We start from the raw sequence: 19,042 nt of genomic DNA on the forward strand, positions 1-19,042 counted from the left end.
ACTAATGTAATAGAATACTAAATAATAGAAACCTTGTCAGTGCACTGTAGCCCTCACCTATGAGCATTCGACTGAACGTGAAACAAATGCATTCATTTATATTAAGATATATAATATATATTACATTCCGCAGTGTAGTGTTCGTGTTGCACTAACTTCTAAAGCCACAAGTTTTGATCTCCTCAGTTTTTCAAGCAAAGGCTGTCGGTGTCTGCTAAACAGTTTAATGGTAAAAATAAGAATTGCCTGTCCACCTTGCAGCCTCTCAGACTTCTCCCAGCCCGTGTCTTTTGAGAATGCTGAAATCGGCCAGTGCCCCAGCCTCGCCCCCGAACCACTGCTACCTCCTCTGCCAGAGGGAGAAAAAGAAGAAGAAGAGGAGGAGAAAGAAGAGGAGAAGCAGGAGCCACATCGTCCTCCACTGACCCCAACCACACCTCCAGGGCCTCCTGCTGTAAGTAGCTAACATTAACATGGGGTAAACACAAGCACTTGGTCTACTAAACCTTTATTGGCATTGGTTTTCTTGTGGATACATTTCAATATCATGTATATCAAATAACAACAAAATTGTGCATCCTATTTTAAAGCTGTTGACACATGTACATGAATCACTCGTACAAGGAAAGAACACAGTTATAAGGAGAACATACTGAACCTCTATGCACTCCTGTTAAGTGCACACATGCCTCACTCCAACGTGCTCTTATTCTCTTGCATTCACACACGCTCTCACACAAACACACTCACATTTCTCTCTGATGAAATGCAGCCGTGGCCTCGGCGTGTTAGCTTAGCGTTTCATCATACAGCAGTTGTACAGCCCATTAACTTTTCTTTATAGTCCTTTTAGCCTTGAGCTACTAAACTCTTCCTCTGGCAGCTTGTCATACAGTGCAGAGCCACTACGCAACGCTAACTGTGCATGCCGTTTATGCTTTATGAGCCTGCAGGTGCCAAAACACTCTCAGCTAACGTTTAGCCACTATATGCTAGGAGGGTCATTCATTTTCACATACTCTTATCTAATAGTCAGGATATATTTTGTATATTTAATATATTACAGGTCCTAGAGCAGTCATAGGTTATCAGTTACCCAGTCACCTGCTAAACTACGCCTCTTAAAGGACATTGATCATGAAGCACAGAGCCAAAGAGCTTCGCCAGTGTAGTTATAACTCTGTGCTTTGTTGCTTTATGAGCTGGAAGTTCATCTGCTCTGTGATATAGAACCCAGTCTGTGTGAAGCCGCAGTTTTTCAGTCCAAACCACATTTAAAGTGAAAATGGGAGCTTATTTCAGACCCTGTGAACAAGGCAACTATCTTTATAAGTCACATTTTGTTTTTCAGGTCTATTGTGAGTATTGTCAACTCATAAAGTAGAACTTTTTTAAAGCCAGAATACAAGCAAATGTCTCACCATAGCTTTATAAGACAAAGAAGTCCTCTCTAGGTTTGTAAAATTATTATAAGATGTTCTTATTCAAGTGAAATTCCTTTAACTTTAACAATAGATAAACAAATGATTTGTTTATATGTAAAATAGAAACACTTTTCCTACAGTAGTAATTTCATTGCTGGACTAACAGTGTAGTTTTTGCATAAGCATAACTGTATTTTATTTTTAATTAAATTGTGATAAGTTTAGCACTTGCCATGTTGATCCATCAGATAAAATGTGGTTAAAAAAATACAATCAACATAGAAATACATAGATCGTGCCAACAGGACCTTTTGGGAGCCACTGCTGTTGGGTAATTACTAATACATTTTTTATTTCTATTTTTGACGTGTTGTGAGGCTGGATGAAGTGACAGAGCTCCACTCATAGTTTGTGAAAGTTGTGATGTGTTTTTCATCACCAGCAAAGGGATGTTGCTTCAAGTGAAACAGTAATTATAGTTGACGATAAACAACAGCCTTAGCAGAAAGAGGCTTCTCCCTCTCTTCTGTCAAAATAGTCTCCACTCATGAATCGTGATTCTCCAGAGAGTTGTGAGCATTAGTTTAGAGGTCAGCTTGAACACGTGCTGTTAGGAGTATAAAAGTGTGACACTTCACTTTTTTCATCGGTGTTGTCACAACTGCCTCTAACTAGCCTTTTAAATCCTGGCTCATGAAAAAAATCATCATTGACAAATAAATGATTCTCAGCTTCAAAATGATGTAGAATCTTTGGGACACTGAAAACAGGTTGTCACTTCTTTACAGGTAGCAATATATCATGGTCAGAATGAAACAAGAGTCTGTTTTATTAAATCATGAAGTGTCCGTCATAGCTGTTACGCTTCAACAAGTCTACAAGTCTCTACTTCTTACTTCAGCATCTTTGACATTTCATCTTCTGAACATCATGGCCTGTCATGCTCATGTGTGCTTGTCACTGCTGCCGCCATGTTTGTCTGTGTGGCTGCCACTAATCCACTTCCTTCTGACTCCCTGACTGCTGACCCCGCAGGAGGCCACGCCCCCTGCCCCTCCTGCTACTACAGCCACTGCTGCTACAGTCCAGACTACTGCCAAACTGGACCCCAGGGCTGACTCGGTATACACACACGCACCACACACACACACACACAAGTATTAACATTTTTGGGGCAGATATTACTGGCCACAGTACCAATAGTACTCACTTGCTATCAAGCATTTTTTCATCTCCAGCTCCTGTGCTCTAAAATGGCAGAAATCTCCCCTCTTTTCACCAGTTAGCCTCTTGCTAATTTTGTCTACCTGCTTTTTGGTGTTTGACACAAGGTGAACACGGATATTTAAGGTCGTTTTCAGTGAAATTATTATCTGCCGTCTGTCGTCGAAGGCGCTGAGAAAGAACCGAAGCGGTGACACTGGAGGTCAAGTGCTGAATGATGATAAAACTAAGTACATACTTAACATTTTTACAGTTGCCGACCAGCTCTACTCGAGCAGCCACGGGTTACCTGCTTAGTACAAGAGGTCATGGCGTCACTTATGATGAGTAAAGAGAACCCTAAGCATGGAGCACTCTTGTGTTGAAGTGTGGAGACGGTTGCTGACCCACATCACAGCTATATCTTTTCAGACACTTTGCCCTTTAACCCGTGACTGTAACTCTGTAGATTGAGAGCTCAGAGATGCCCGCTTCTCCTGGATTAAGTGATGACATGAGCTTAAGGTACAAGCCTGCAAATGGGTTATGAGTCGAGCAGAAAAACATCAGCAGAGCGTGGACTCTGTTGAGTGGTGGCAACCCTTACGACACACACAGTCTTTTTACCTTCATACACTCACACTCATAAAAAAATTCCAGCTAAATTGTGTTGGTGTGACCTCCAACCAAAGACTAGCCCGTCTGAATGGAAGATGGTTTTCCCATTGTTGTCTTAATGGAAAGACTCAGGGGGGGATGAGAGAAAAGGGAGGGAGGAAGAGGTGGATGAAAGAGGTTAGAGGACAGAAAGAAAAGGTGCAGCCATGGAGGAAGAGTGGAGAGTCTTTCTGAACAGAGTGGCACTTGCCTTTTGTTGGCTTAATGGAAATACGGAGGAGAGGAAGTGGGCGAAGAATTAAAGAAGATGGAAGGAAAGGGCTTCTGAGCAAGTGACGTGTTCCTTTTGTTAGACACAGAGAAAAGGAGAAAGAGGAGGGGGGGAAGAGAGAGAGGTTGAGCAGGTATGAGGACAGCGCACGATAAGAGGTGAGTGTCAGCTGTAACAAAGCAAGGTCACGGTGTGGGGAATGTCTTTACCTGAAAGAACAAGAGCAGGGGGAGAGGAGATTGAGACAAACATACACTCTCACAGGAGGAGGAGGAGGAGCACGTTAGGGGAAAGGAAGAGTAAAACCACATGTAGGAAAGGAGGAGAGGAGTGGTGGAGTTAGTGGAGTATATTACAAAGTAGTGGAGCTGAGGAGAGAAAGAAGAGATATGAGGAGGTGATGGGGGAATAAGGCCAAAAACATCTACACAGTAAAACAGTTGATTTAACTACTTTAATACTAAAAGAGTTAATTTAACATTATTTCAGAGTGCTTTTAACTCTGTTGTTGTTCCACTGCCAGTGTTTCTGTGTGGGAATGGGAAGTATAAAAGTGAATGAAAGAGGTGGAGGAGTCATAAAGCAGGAGAGAACAAATGTCAAAGTAAACAAAATTGGAAAAGTGTAAAATATGAATGTAGGCGTAACAAAAGGAGCAGGAAGAATGGGGGAGAAAATTGGCTCTTTTTTTTTTTACATGTAAAAGCAGGAGACGGTACATTATGAAGGGAGGAGCAAAGAGGTGGAGGGAGAGAAAACGATTTGTAAGAAGTGGGAGAGGAGAAACATGAAGAAAGGGAAGGAGGGGACAGGAAAGGTGAAAATAAAAAAAAAGATTGGAGGGGAGAAGAGACGAGGTCTGAGAGGACATTAAAGAAGAGCAATGAAAATAGCTGATGGGAGTAGAAAATGGGATATTAAAGGATAGAGGAGAAAAGATGATGAGGGGAGAGGAGTTTCAAGGAAGAACAGAGAAGGAGTTACTATCAAAGAGAGTAGGAAGTAAATGAGAATAAAGGGCTGGAAAGGTCAGGAGAGTAATAGCAGATGGGAGGACAACATAAATGAGAAAAAAAAGGAGGAGTACATGTAGAAGAAGAGGTGTAAGTGAGGGGAGGAGAGAAGCAGAGGCCAAAGGAAGAGGAGGAAAAACTCTTTCAGCGGCGATGACTTGACATGCATTACAACACTAACACCTTGTGGTCTCTGGTGGAACTGCAACCTGGGGAAGAGCGGGGTTTTTCTGTATCAGTCGGGAAATACCAGAGACTTTATTTACCTGCTGAGAATAAAAACATTTTAGATGGAATGATCACAGTCAGATTGGTTTTTAATTGAGAGTATTTGAAATGCTGAGCAGACTAACAAGGATTTCATGTTTGTATTTATCAAACTGCTGTTACTTAAACTGTAAAACATATTTTTTTTTTTACATTAATCTTAATTGACTTGATTATTTTACGTATTTTATTGACCTAATTCATTCCCCTTCTATTTTTAAGGACTATCCAATGACCCCCCCCCCTCCCCTGTGTGGGCAGCGGCCCCTCCAGCTCCCTGCACATCATAGGCAGAGACCTTATTAGTTTGATTGACGTCTGCTCTGCTCTGGTGTTAAGGTTCCTATTGACAAGAGGCAATAGGAGCAGTGTGGTGAAACCCTGTCAGTGTAACTGACGTGTTATGTCCAATCTCCAGGATTCATGTGCATCAGCTGTGGCCCCGACAGCGCTGGAGAAGGCCTATCAGTTTGGACTCACCAGGAACAGCCACATGAGCTTCGCCTTTGATGACGCCAAAGTCAGAGAGAGGTGACTGCTCTTGTTTTTAAATCACTGTACGGCTTCTAGCGCTGTATTTTAGGATATGTTTGAAACCATAAAGGTATCAACACAGAAGTGACAGAAGGAATACAATAGAAACGCCAAAGAGGCAAATGGTATTTTCACTCAGAATTTGAAATACTGTGGATGCGTGGGTCTGTTTGTGTGTTGTTTTGTTTTTTCCTTGGATCCCACACCACGGACCGATGTTGTAAATAATTGAGGGAAAACAGAAGTGAGTGAGGGATGGTTAAGACAGGATCAGATTTCTCCAAAGACTGATGCATGGCTGTGTAAAACCCAGGGATTTAGCTTTGATTGAATGAGTAAGAATGTGTCAGAATGGAGAACGTGTTGTTGACTGGACCAACGAGGAAAGTGAAGGAAATGAGGACACACTGTACGATACAGACAGGACAAGACGATGGTTCCTCTCTGTTTTTAAGGCTCTGTGTTGATCCAGCAGCTTTAGTAATGGATGAACTGAAAAGCATCAGGATGTTACCCAAAGATTTTGGGTGTTCTTTCCAACTTGTGTGTCATCCCTATGTATATGTATATATTTTTCACATATACATAGGGATGAAAACTAACTTATTTACCCACATTATAATGAATGTTTTACTCTGTGTGTGTGTGTGTGTGTGTGTGTGTGTGTGTGTGTGTGTGTGTGTGTGTGTGTGTGTGTGTGTGTGTGTGTCAGGCTCATATTAGAGTTTGACATGAGGACAAAGGAGGAGTCTGGCCTTGTTCTCTACATGGCGAGAATCAACCACGCTGACTTTGTCACCATACAGGTATCTGTCCACTCTTCTGTCACAGCTAATGTTTCTGTTGACCCACTCAGTACTTTTACATGCACAATAATACAATTAAGTGTGTCCACGTCAGTTAAGCTAGGTGGCATCACACCACTTTTATTTAATATCAGGTGATTTTCAGTTTAGCTAGTGGCTATTTGTTTGCATTTTGGACTACTGTATTTTAAAAATCTGGTTGTAGTCATACAAAAGCAAAATAAACATCGTTTTTTTTATTAAAAGATAATTTCATTAGTTTGTAATGTCTCTCTCTCTCCCTGCAGATCAAGGACGGTCAGGTTTGTCTTGGTTATGATCTCGGCCATGGGAACATTTCCGGCTGCGTTCCCTTCTCCATCAACGATGGGAACTGGCACAAGGTAACGTGATTTAATGATTTAATATTTCAATACAACTTTATTTATCCTTGTTGAGGGCCAGCAGTCGATTTTCATTTCAAACAACAAATACACTTGGAATAGATTGAAGAGTTAGGAAACATTTGGTTGAAGTACGTTATGTTGTCCAAAATCTTTGTTGCATTCTTTGCACTCTTCTCTCGTTTCCTCAGATCCGTGTGAGTCGTAACAAGCAGAGAGGTCTTCTCATGGTTGATGGACGATACAGTAAACAGATGACCAGTCCTAAAAAGGTACACTGAGTTTTCTAGTGTACTAGTTGTAGTTGTATTAAAACACATGATGGTTTTCATAGTGTATGTGTGTGTGTGTTTTCCCCTCCTTTCTCCACCAGGCTGACTTGTTGGACGTGGTGGGAACACTGTACGTTGGTGGATTACCTCAAAACTACACAACTAGGAGGATCGGACCAGTAAGAACACAGAAACATACATTTGTATTATAGGATGCCTTATTTCCTTTGTTTTTATTTCCTCTCCTTTTCCTCTTTCAAGATTCTCTACAGTATCAATGGATGCATCCGTAACCTGAAGATGGTGGGAGGAGCTGTGAGCACGAAACCAGCCACTCCAGGTAAAAGACTTGTGTTCATATTGTTATGCAACATACAAAATACTGTCAGTTATAGTTCTATTTGTTATTAATATCAAATTATCCCCTGTCCTTGTCCAGGTCGCTCTGAGGCCGCCATCGAAGACTTTAAACTGGACATGGCCACGCCCACCGCTGGTCACATGGTAGGAAGATGCTTTGTTGCTACGGAGACGGGCACCTACTTTGAAGGCACTGGCTTCCTGAAAGCAGGTGAGATCAGTAAAATCAGAGTAAATGCTAACCACGTATCGTACTGCGTGCATTTATCAATAACAAGATATTAGCGACACGTTCTTCTGTAAAATGTCCTCTCTCCTCCTTTGTCCAGTGGCGTCCTACAGAGTGGGTCTGGACGTGTCCATAGCATTAGAGTTCAGAACCAGCAGAACCAACGGAGTTCTTCTGGCCGTCAGTAACCAAGCCAACGACGGCATCGGACTGGAAATAGTCGAGGGCAAGGTACGTACTAGTGCTTTAAGGAAGAGTTTGACATTTGTGTTAATAACACATTTATTTGTTCTCAGTCGGAGGACGTTAGGCCAGAAAATCAATACCAATCAAATATTGAAGCAACAGCCCGCAGCACGAGTGTGTCTGCTCAAGAGTTATGTTCTAATTTGTGCTTTTATCAGTTCAATACAATGTTGGATGGATTAGAACATAACTGCTGCCATCCAGTAAATAATCTGCCTCATAAACAGTGAGATATTACAGATTAATTTGTGGACAGAGCCACACTAACTGCTCTCCTTTGTTACTTATGTTGTTATTAATGCTATTAATGCTCCTCTCATGTTCCTTCTCCTCCCTGTAGCTGCTCTTCCATGTGGACAACGGCGCTGGACGATTCACAGCTGAGCACACGCCCGAGGGAGAAGAGGGCTTCTGCGACGGAGAGTGGCACTCTGTCACTGCCAACAAAAACCGCCACAGGGCGGAGCTGGTGGTCGACGGGACGCAGAGCCAAGCGGAGAGTCCCAACGCTCGCTCCAACACCTGCGACACCAACGACCCCATCTACGTGGGAGGATATCCAAGTATGACCGCCTTCTAACACCACTTTACTATATACTACTTACTTATTGCTATAGTACCTCCTTAACGTGGGCAGAGTCGCCATAGCATAGCGTCAGGCGTAGTCTGTGCTCCAGTCATACAGGAAGTACTGAACAAATCTTTAGATTCAATTACATCGAAAATAACTGCTTAGTCACTAGTTTGTGTGTCAACAAAGTCACGGCAGTTTCATGCAGCGGTGCTGTGATGGCCTCGCCCCCACATTGAGGAGGTACTTATTGTCATGGAAAACCAACCAAACCATGTAGAGGGGAGCCTAGGTGGTAGTATATAGTGGAGGAAGTTTTGAGAGAGTGTTTACTAGTGCTGGCGTTAACACATGATGCGTTTCCATGACGACTGACCGGAAAAAGACACACGTTTGACTCCCGATTGTTAAAATGAGTCTCTAAAGTAACGTTAAACTTTAAAAACAGAGGCACACATACGCAGTACACAGGCACGCTGGTGATTTGTAGCGCTGCTCTTTTCGTTTCATAAACAGACCGCTCCAGTTCGACTGTAGGCGCACTAACGGCGCTAAAGCTAATGGAGCTAAAGCTAATGGAGCTAACTGGTAAACGGTGCCTTGACTCCGGTGCCGAGGCACGAAAAACTGCGTTACTTTAGAGACTCATTTTAACAATCTGGAGTCACGTAAACATGCCGTCACGCGCGGCTTTTTCCGGAAACGCCATGCTTAAAAAAACATTAACGGCCCTGCACTAGTGTTTACATCCTGTCTGCTGCGTCAAAGCCTTGGTATCTGCAGCCACAGCCACTCAGGACAACAAAGCCCCGGCAAAACATGCCCACTACCCCCTGACCCCACTGATGTCTTAATTGGCCATGTTTTCACAAAGGTGGGCGCCAGGGGAGTGTTTTCCTAAGTGGTTGTGGCTGCGGTTTGACCTGAAGAAACAGGATGGGTGAAGAGAGTTGTCTCATCACTAGACCTTACATTTACTAGACCTTAGATTTACAGGTACATTACATTCAAACTGTTATGTTGCTCTAACGTGATGTTTTGTCATGTCTTACTTCCAGGTGGCGTTCGTCAGGCAGCTCTTTCAACCAGCACGTCCTTCGGAGGTTGCATGAGGAACCTTAAAATCACCAAGGCGTCTAAAACCATGGACGTGCACTTCAACAAGGCTCTGGAGATTAAAGGAGTGCAGCCTCTCTCTTGTCCTGCTGTGGCAGCCTAACTGGTACTAACTGATCATACTGACACCCCCCCCCCTCCTTTGTTTCCACTAATACAATACAACACACATCTGTGAACATTATTGGCAACATCTTGGTCTTTGAACATGACACAGGCAGATTTTTAATATCAAAATAACCCCTTTCTACGATTAAATTATGTTTTTAAACATCTAAGACCTCAACAGTTGGCTGAATAACTACAATTCCTTTGTGTTGAACTACATGCCAAATACACACATATGGACATTTCAAATACCTGCTTCTTTTCAGAGTAACTAAAATGTCTCCCTGTGCAGTTTTTATTAAAGCAAGACTAAGAATGATCTGTTCTTTTAACATTCTCTTCCACCCTCACACTTTCATTATGAGACCCTGACATTTTGTACAATGTAAGACCTGTCAATAAATCTATAACGGCTCCAAACTAAAGCCTCACAGTGTTTTTAAAACGGTTCTGTAGTTTGTGAAAGGAGCGCTGACCTGTGCTGTGACTGCAGGTGCTCTCACACTGTGTCCAATAATAGACCTAAAGTCGTCAAGAGATCTGAAGATAGGTTCTTGAAGGATTTTTCTGCATTTGTCCTCGTTTGTTTTTTAACGATGGTGAGACCGAATCTGAAGCTCTTACATGTGCCAGCTTTCACACGTTAGTCAATAACATTCCACTATTTTATTATCTGTAGGAAAATCTGAGCTTTGGTTTTCTATTCAGTGGCCAAAAACGTAAAAGGTACAAGGTTTCTCTGCTGGACGGTTAATGTGAAAAAATATGTGAGAGAACAGCTCTTTTTTATACTCTTTGATATTTCATCGCACAGATTTATTCCTTAAGAATGCTATAATTAGGAGCCATGTGGGATATCCTACATGACACTTATCAGTCAGTATTGTATTAATGCAACACTAGGATGAGAATTTAAAAACATTAACTAAGTCATTGTATTTATTTAATGTATAGAACATAATAAAATAGAATGATTCGATTGTAGATTTTGCAATTTGTTGATTAGGTTTGAGTAAGATTAATTGTTCACCTCAGTATTATATAATTAAACTACATTTAAACTTGATATGTTGGTTTTTGTCCATCACTGACTCAGTTTGACAACATTTACTTTAAAAATGTCACTTTTAAAATTGGATAAAGTTCATTTCAGAATATCCTTAAATATCTTCTAATCAGGAGATACAATTGTAATTTAATTTAGTACGATTTCTTCTCTCAATTATGTTTCATAAAAGCAGTGGAGACACTTACTTGCACTTCCATCACTACCACACTAGAGGGCAGTGTGGGCCTATATACAGAGAGCATGTAGCGGCTCGTTCCATCATCATTTGTCCATCGTCACATAATGATAAGGTGAATTTCTTTTCTCGCTCCCTGGAGAAATCAAAAGTACAAACACATGAACTCACAGGACAAGTGCATCTCTTCATTGTGCATTCCACTTTTTTCTTTTTTTTTATTATTATTATTATTTTCACGGTCCTCGTCTTTACATAAGGTGAAGAATGGTTAGAGGTCAGAGGTCGCCTCAGCCGACCTCACCACGGCAGACCTGAAGTGGAATGTTTAGAAGATAGAAATAATCCAATTCACTCGTTTAAAGCAACAAACACCTGTTGTTGGTTGTTTTTGGGGGAAAAAAAGTGTCAACCTGTCCCTTTAATGACAACAAGATTACACCTCTGTGTTCAGAGCAGCTGCTGAGTGAAAAAAGCCTGCTATTAATAAAGCGTGTGCTCACAGAGGCAGAGCTAACTAACAGGAGAGCAGAGGTTTTTAGAAACAGTGACGCAATTCACTCTGGTGATGAAGGCAGAAAATAGTCCTGAATCTATGGAGCCCTGGAAGGGACAAAAATAAACTATCATGGGAGGTGTTTTTATGGAGTTTAACTTAAAACAAATAACACAAATGCAAAGATTTAAAATCAGTGGATGGAGGCTGAATGCAGAGAGCATGGATTATTACAGTGTGATTTTAATTTAATGACAAAGTGATCTACACTGGAGTGAAATCTTGCAAAATGACATCTTTGTTTTTAACTTTGTGATTTTTTTTCTATGTCGCTTCCAGGACTCTGTGTTATGGCGGAGTATGAGGGCCAAACTTAAGAGGTTTTTTTAGTTTCTAGGAATAAAGTCGTAATATTATTAAAATAAGGTTGTAATCTCTCAGAAATAATGTTGTAATATGAGAATAAAGTTGTGATATTTCAAGAATAACCTCGTAATTTTATGAAAATAAAGTCGTAAAACTTTCAAGAATAACGTAATCTTTCAAGAATAATGTAATATGAGAATAAAGTCGTAATCTTTCAAGAATGTCGTAATATGAGAATAAAGTCGTAATCTTTCAAAAATAACGTAATATGATAATAAAGTCGTAATCTTTCAAAAATAAAGTAATATGAGAATAAAGTCGTAATCTTTTAAGAATTACGTAATCTTTCAAAATTAATGTAATATGAGAATAAAGTCCTAATCTTTCAAGAGTAACGTAATATGAGAATAAAGTCGTAATCTTTCAAAAATAACGTAATATGAGAATAAAGTCGTAATCTTTCAAAAATAACGTAATATGAGAATAAAGTCGTAATCTTTTAAGAATTACGTAATCTTTCAAAAATAATGTAATATGAGAATAAAGTCGCAATCTTTCAAGAGTAACGTAATATGAGAATAAGGTTGTAAACTTTCAAGAATAACATAATATGAGAATAAAATCGGAATCTTTCAAGAATAAAGTTGTAATATTATGAAAATAAGTAATTTGTAATATTAGGATTATATTCTCATGATATTCTGACTTTCCTCTTCAGTTCGGCCCTCACACTCTGTCAGCTGCTGCGTTGCTGCCAGATGTTTTAAATCAGTCTTGTTTACCTGAGTCTCAGGTGTCATCGACTGTACCAGAGCAGGTCAAGCAGCTGTAGCTGAATTCACTCTGCAATCACAACAAGAACACACACCAGGGTTTGTTTACGAACCATTACTGGATGAACTGAGACGTGACTTTGTGTCAAACTGAACCCACGTTGAACACCCAGAGGTCAATGTGCTGTCGGTGGTTCCTCCTCCGTCGTGCAGCGTGACTGTGAGCGAGCACAGACTCTAACATCGTCTCCTTCAGTGAAATAAAGGCGTGAAGAAATAAAACAGCTACAGCGTTAATTTAAAGTCTTTTTTTGACATCAGTCGAGGCATTCAAGCATTCCATTTTTTTTTTTTTTTTTTTTGTACACCACTGAAAATAAAGCGATAGCATCTTCAGCTACCATATGAACACGAGTGTGGATAGATAGAGTGAAACCTGCTAAGGTGCAGGTGTGTGTTTTTTTTTTTTCTTTTTTAAAGTGGAAACCTCCTAAGAAGAGTTTTGTCCTCTACACACAGTGACAGCACTGTCCTGGGGGGAGGAGTCAGGTCAGGTGACTTATTGCATGCTGTCGGGTCCTCTTCAGCTAATCTTAGGGGAGATTCAAGCGTGGTGGCAGTCCAGTCCAGTCTGGTGCAGTCCAGTCCAGTCTGGTCTAGTCCGGTCCGGCAGTGGCGGCCTCCCTCACGCTCCTCCCACAGCAGACACACCCAAACGCCCCAGGCTGCTTTTCCTCCGCCTCCTCCCCAGGTGTAGGCAGCTCTTCTGGGCTTGGCTCCTCCTACTCGTGGTGGTCCAGGCCGTGTCAGGACGACTGCATGAGGCCCGTCAGCCGTTTGCCCGTCAGAGACTTTCCCTGAGACAGAGAGAGAGAGAGAGAGAGAGAGAGAGAGAGAGAGAGAGGGAGGGTGAGTGTGACAGCTGTTGAAAATGCCATCAATGTGAAGGATTTCCTGAGGATTTAGAAAGAGCGCAGTGTAGGAGGAGAAACTGCAGGAGAGCAAAGATTTCTGTTTAGAAACATGTTTGGAATCTAAAAGTGGTGCCGGGTATTTTTAGTCTCCCGCATATCGCGGATAATAGCTGATGAAGGAACAAAGAAAACGTCAGCGTGGACTCAGAGCTCGTCTGAGGAGATTTACACAATGTTTACTTATTGATTCTGGTCATTTCTCGTCAGATTGTGTTGACGGGGAAACGCATTGTTTGGCTTGTTTCTGTTACAGGATTTGATTCAACTGAGGATTTTGGTCTTTGTGTGAGAGAGAAATACAACGACGACAACACAGAGGGTAAACACAACTGCACAGCTAAGATTGGAGCGCACACAAACACCTCAATCCCTGTACAGAAAATCCTAATCTCTGCCTTCAGTGTCTATGGAAGAGGATTAGGGCCACATGTGAAACTTCCACATCGGAAACAACATAAAAATAAATAAGACTTATATAACAAAAAGTTAGAATTCTACATTATTTTCTCATTTTTTCCTCAGAATTCTGACTTAAATCTCTAAATTCTGAGGTAAAAAAATGTGAATTCTGGCTTGAATCTCAGAATTCTGCATTTCTCTCCTCAGAATTATTACTTAAATCTCATAATTATGCATTTTTCCCCACATAATTCTGTCTTAAATCTCAGAATTCTTACTTAAATCTCAGAAATGTGCATTTTCCCCCCACAGAATTTAGACTTCAATCCCAGAATTCTGCATTTTTCCTCAGAATTCTGTTTTTAATCTCAGAATTCTTACTTAAATCTCGAAATTCTAACTTACATTGCATACTTGTACAGTTCTTTCCTCAGAATTCTGCATTATTTGCATTAACATTCTGCATTTTTTTCCCCTCGGGAATTCTAACTTAAATCTCAGAATTCACAATATTGAAATTCAGCTTTTTTTCCTCCTCAGAATTCAAACTTACATCTCATCATTGTACATTTCTTTCCTCAGAATTCTGACTTTAATCTCAGAATTTCCTATCAAATCTATCAAATTCTTCTTCATATACAGTATTATGCAAAAGTCTTAGACCGCCTGCTTTGTTATTTTTGTTATCTCTCATTGTTATTTGGATTTAAAATGACGTGACAGAAAGTTTGTGTTCTATTATCAGCAAAGTGAATAAATGAGAGATGAGGACTCGTCTCCTCAGAGCAGCAGCAGCAGAAGAAGAAGAAGAAGTTAAAGTCCGGGCAAAATGATGCAATTCCATTAGAATCTTTGCAAGTCCAAATTAAATATGAGCAGAATATTCAAAAAGAATAGTTTGGTTAAAATAACTTCATAAAAGAGCAGCAGCAGCTCGCTCCTCTGCTGCTCTACTTTTTCCTCCCTGAACACAAAGAGAAAAAAGTCACTTTCTGTGACATGAAAGCGACGCAGTGTTGACGCTGATTCATGACGTTTGAAAGAAGAAGGACGAGCAGAGGCAGCAGGACGCTCACTCACCACACTGCGAGTGAACTTCTCCAGAGACGTGCGGCGTCCCTGCTCCGTCTCAGGCTGCAGCAGCGTCACAGGAGACAGACGGAGACACAGAGGACAGAGAGGACAGAGACAAAGACATGGGGACAAGAGAGGAGAGTGTGTTCATGTTTTAATGTGAGGAAACACACACACACACTGATTCCTGTGGTAACACACACACACACACACACACACACACACACACACACACACACACACACACACACACACACACACACACACACACACACACACACACACACACACACACACACACACACACACACACACACACACAGGTCTCTGTTTGTCTGGGTCTCAGAGGGTGAAGCGGGTCAATGTCTAACCACAAGGTCACAAGTTTGATTCCCAGTTACCAAACTCAGTCAAAATGTCTTTGGGCAACATGCTGACCTTCAAAAGTTCTCCTGGTCTTTATGTCAGGATTATGTTAATGATGTGTCCTTAAAACAAGTCTAAATCAGTTCTTTAATTTTCATTAAGATTTTAAAAAGTGCTACAAAAATACAGTTTTATTCTGTTGACAACGCAGAATTCACAACATTAACTTAAATCTCAGAATTCTACATTCTTTTTTTCAGAAATCTGTCTTAAATCATTAGAATTGTCTTAAATCTTCAGAATTCTGTCTTAAATCTTCAGAATTCTGTCTTAAATCTTCAGAATTCTAACTTAAATCTTCAGAATTCTAACTTAAATCATCAGAATTATGTCTTGAATCTTCAGAATTGTCTTGAATCTTCAGAATTCTGTCTTAAATCTTCAGAATTCTGTCTTGAATCTTCAGAATTCTAACTTAATCTTCAGAATTCTAAATGAAATCTTCAGAATTCTAACTTAATCTTCAGAATTCTAACTTAAATCATCAGAATTCTGTCTTAAATCTTCAGAATTCTGTCTTGAATCTTCAGAATTCTAACTTAATCTTCAGAATTCTAAATTAAATCTTCAGAATTCTAACTTAATCTTCAGAATTCTAAATTAAATCTTCAGAATTCTAACTTAATCTTCAGAATTCTAAATTAAATCTTCAGAATTCTAACTTAATCTTCAGAATTCTAAATTAAATCTTCAGAATTATGTCTTGAATCTTCAGAATTCTGTCTTGAATCTTCAGAATTCGGTCTTAAATCTTCAGAATTCTAACTTAAGTCTTCAGAGTTTTAACTTAAATCTTCAGAATTCTGTCTTAAATCATCAGAATTGCCTTAATTCTTCAAAATTCTAACTTAAATCATCAGAATTGTCTTAAATCTTCAGAATTCTGTCTTGAATCTTCAGAATTTACCCCAGAATCCTGAATTTTTCTTTAAAAAACATTTTTCTCACGTGGTCCTGATCCATTTAGTTTTCAGTTTTCCATGCCATGCCAGTTTTTACACTTTGTCAAACTAAAGTATTATTATCACATAGAGCTGAATGTGCTTTAATCAGGTCTAACTTCACCTCCTTTAAAACCTGTCATTAATGGCTCTTTATGAAGTGACCTTGGACAGTGAGCAGATTTGTAAGTACAGACTGACAGAAAGAAAAGAAAAGAAAAGAAAGAAAAGAAAAGAGTACGTACTTTCTTCCTGGCCGTCAGCAGATCCTGGTAAATGTTGGAGCGTAAGAATCGAGCGTAGCTGTCACTTTTCATCAGTTTGTAGATGTGATCCTGGATTAGAGAGAGACGTCATTAAAGACTGTGCAGAAGAATCTTTCTCTCTCTATAAACAGGTTTTCTGCTCATTCACCAACACCTGAACGACTCTTTGGTTGAGCGGGATAATTTAGCTTTTCTTTTAAAGCTAATTTTAAATAAACGTTTTTGTTTAGTTTATCCAGACAAGTAAACATGACTCTTGCTTATTTGCACATAGCAGAAATTTACATTTTCAATAACTAACTTTTGAACTATTAATACTAATTCTACATTATTTTCCCAAAATTCCCTTAGAATTAAGACTTAAACTAAATTAAATCAAAATTCTCATAATTTGGCATTTTTCCCCCTCATAATTCTGATTTAGAATTAGAGCAATAATCTACAACTGTCTATCTGTATAGAGACAGTTGTAGATTGTTGTTCACTGAAATATAATCTGTTTTTAACTCTTCTCTTTATACAGGAGCTGAAATTTGATGGACACCATCATCATCATCATCATCATCATCATCCTCGTCGCACAGTCTGAGACGCATTGTCTCACAATATGAAGCCATTAGCTGATGTTGATGAAGCATGAACAAGAAATAAAGACACAATGAAAGAGGTTTGTGCAGAGATCACCTGATGAGAGAGAAATGAAAAACATTGTGAATTTCATTTCTGCAGCAACAGACGATGAAGCACAAGCTTCATCATCATCGTCATCATCATAGTGACTCTCTCTCTCTCTGCAGGAATGATGAAAACTGCTTTATTCACTTTATTCTTAGATTATATTCCTTCATAACTTTGCACAAACGTGTGAATCATTAAATCTTAATTTAATTTAATCTCTATTTGGTGTAATGTGAGCAGTGTTTGTGCAAAGTTATTTTTACATTGTCAAAATCATTGAAAATGAATTTAGTGATGGATGTAACAGAGTTGTAAAAAGCCTGAAACAGAAAAGCGTCCCCGTGTTTGTCCTCTGGTGCGTCCTCACCTGTGCGTCCTCGTAGCTGTATCGTCCCGGGTCTTTCAGGTTCTGACCGGTTCTCTCGTAGCTGTGTGAGTCCAGGTTGATGGAGCTGGGCGCTCCGTCGGCCAGAAACTCCGCCCAGATGTCCTGCGCCCTCTGACCCACTTCCTGCTGAGGCATTCGCTTCAGGTCCTGCACGGCCAACCAGAACCTGGACCAGAGACAATTCAACATTTCTGTCCTTTCAGACACAACAATGCAGGCAGGAGTGAGCAGGATCAGAAATGAGCTCATGTCTGAGAAGGTTCATGGACCATGTGAATGAGGACACATGAGGACACATGAGGACACATGAGGACACATGAGGACAGTCACTGTCACAGAGGACAACATCATCCACTGTGGTGACATTTTCTTTCTTTTAATTTTAATCTAAAATGAAGGTATTTATATTTGTCCACCAACAGTAACTCTTCAGAGACATGACGTGTGATTAAATGACTGAGTAAATGATGGGATATTGACTTGAATGTGACATTTATGTCGTGTTGTTATTAAGAAACAGTGCTGCTACTTTTGTCGTTCATTGATGAAATCTACTCTGTTAATTATGGTGGCCCTGAGGTGCAAAACACAAACGCAAAACAAAGAACACAAACGCAAAAGCAGAAAACACAAAAACATTAACTCAAAACGGAAACGCAAATGTGTGTTTTTGTTTTTTGATTTGCGTTTGTAATTTTTGATTTGTGTTTTGAGTTAACGTTTTTGTGTTTTTTGATTTGCTTTTGTGTTTTTTTGTTTTGCGTTTGTGTTTTTTGCTTTGCGTTTGCACCTCAGGGCCACCATAGTTAATGGACAGGAGTGAAAATAGATTAAATTAAATGGGAAATAAAAGGGGACGTCCTGTGTTTGTGTCTCTGGACTCTCAGTCTGAGACACACACACAGGTTGTGAAATGTGTTAAGCTGCTGAGCGCCTGTGATATTAGTTTGTATCTATATTGATCTGTGGACTGGTTCAGCAATAATAGACATACATATATATATATATATATAGAGAGAGAGAGAGAGAGAGAGAGAGAGGGAGAGAGAGGATAAAAACCTCTGAGGTCTGCCGCTCTCACTCTCTCAGTGTCTCTCCATCCCTGAACTCCCTCGTAAAACCAAAAGCAATTAAAGGTTCCGGTAAAGAAGAAGAACGTGGCTGAGGAGAGAGAGAGAGTGTGTTAGGTCAGCTGGAGGATGATGACGATGATGATGATGATGATGATGATGATAAGGGAGCGTCTGGATCTGTGTGTACGTCTCTTGTCTCTCGTCTGTAGCTCAGAAGTAGGAAGTAGAAGCTCATTTATCCCGTGGACCTCCATTCAAACACAGTTGTTTTAGCGTGGCCTCCTACTTATAGAGCAGTTTCTTTTCTGTCATGTTTTGTTTTCTCTGTACAGCAGAGAGTGGACGTAAAGACACACATTCGTCCGTCTTTCTCAGTTTGGTTTTAAGTACCTTAAAGGGAAACTTGAGTAAAAGTACAAGTATCTTAACCAGACGATGACTTGAAGTCACTTTTTTTAAGTAAAAGTCTAAAAGTTTACGACATTTACTGTACTTAATATCAAAAATAACGTTGTGGTATAAA

The 19,042-nt window shown here is 40.1% G+C and overlaps 2 protein-coding genes across 2 annotated transcripts in view; one reads left to right on the forward strand and one right to left on the reverse strand.

The window, feature by feature from the left end:
• Positions 1-9,520, forward strand: part of lama2 (laminin, alpha 2) — a gene marked incomplete at its 5' end in the record, with an annotated part of 167,531 nt that extends 158,011 nt beyond the window's left edge. The window contains 12 exons of the mRNA XM_083898606.1: positions 262-454; positions 2,460-2,546; positions 5,215-5,327; positions 6,043-6,136; positions 6,424-6,519; positions 6,711-6,791; positions 6,893-6,970; positions 7,053-7,131; positions 7,231-7,362; positions 7,481-7,611; positions 7,967-8,189; positions 9,256-9,520. Coding sequence (XP_083754732.1) covers positions 262-454; positions 2,460-2,546; positions 5,215-5,327; positions 6,043-6,136; positions 6,424-6,519; positions 6,711-6,791; positions 6,893-6,970; positions 7,053-7,131; positions 7,231-7,362; positions 7,481-7,611; positions 7,967-8,189; positions 9,256-9,416 — 1,468 coding nt within the window. The 3' untranslated portion in view covers positions 9,417-9,520. The remainder of the gene's footprint in view (positions 1-261; positions 455-2,459; positions 2,547-5,214; positions 5,328-6,042; positions 6,137-6,423; positions 6,520-6,710; positions 6,792-6,892; positions 6,971-7,052; positions 7,132-7,230; positions 7,363-7,480; positions 7,612-7,966; positions 8,190-9,255) is intronic.
• A 3,586-nt stretch (positions 9,521-13,106) lies between these two features.
• Positions 13,107-19,042, reverse strand: part of LOC310934809 (regulator of G-protein signaling 6-like) — a gene marked incomplete at both ends in the record, with an annotated part of 97,949 nt that continues 92,013 nt past the window's right edge. The window contains 4 exons of the mRNA XM_083898607.1: positions 13,107-13,157; positions 14,754-14,807; positions 16,360-16,449; positions 17,426-17,612. Of these exons, the coding sequence (XP_083754733.1) occupies positions 13,107-13,157; positions 14,754-14,807; positions 16,360-16,449; positions 17,426-17,612 (382 nt within the window). The remainder of the gene's footprint in view (positions 13,158-14,753; positions 14,808-16,359; positions 16,450-17,425; positions 17,613-19,042) is intronic.

The sequence above is a fragment of the Microchirus variegatus genome (genome assembly GCF_963457635.1).
Source record: "Microchirus variegatus genome assembly, chromosome: 12".
Lineage (NCBI taxonomy): Eukaryota > Metazoa > Chordata > Actinopteri > Pleuronectiformes > Soleidae > Microchirus > Microchirus variegatus.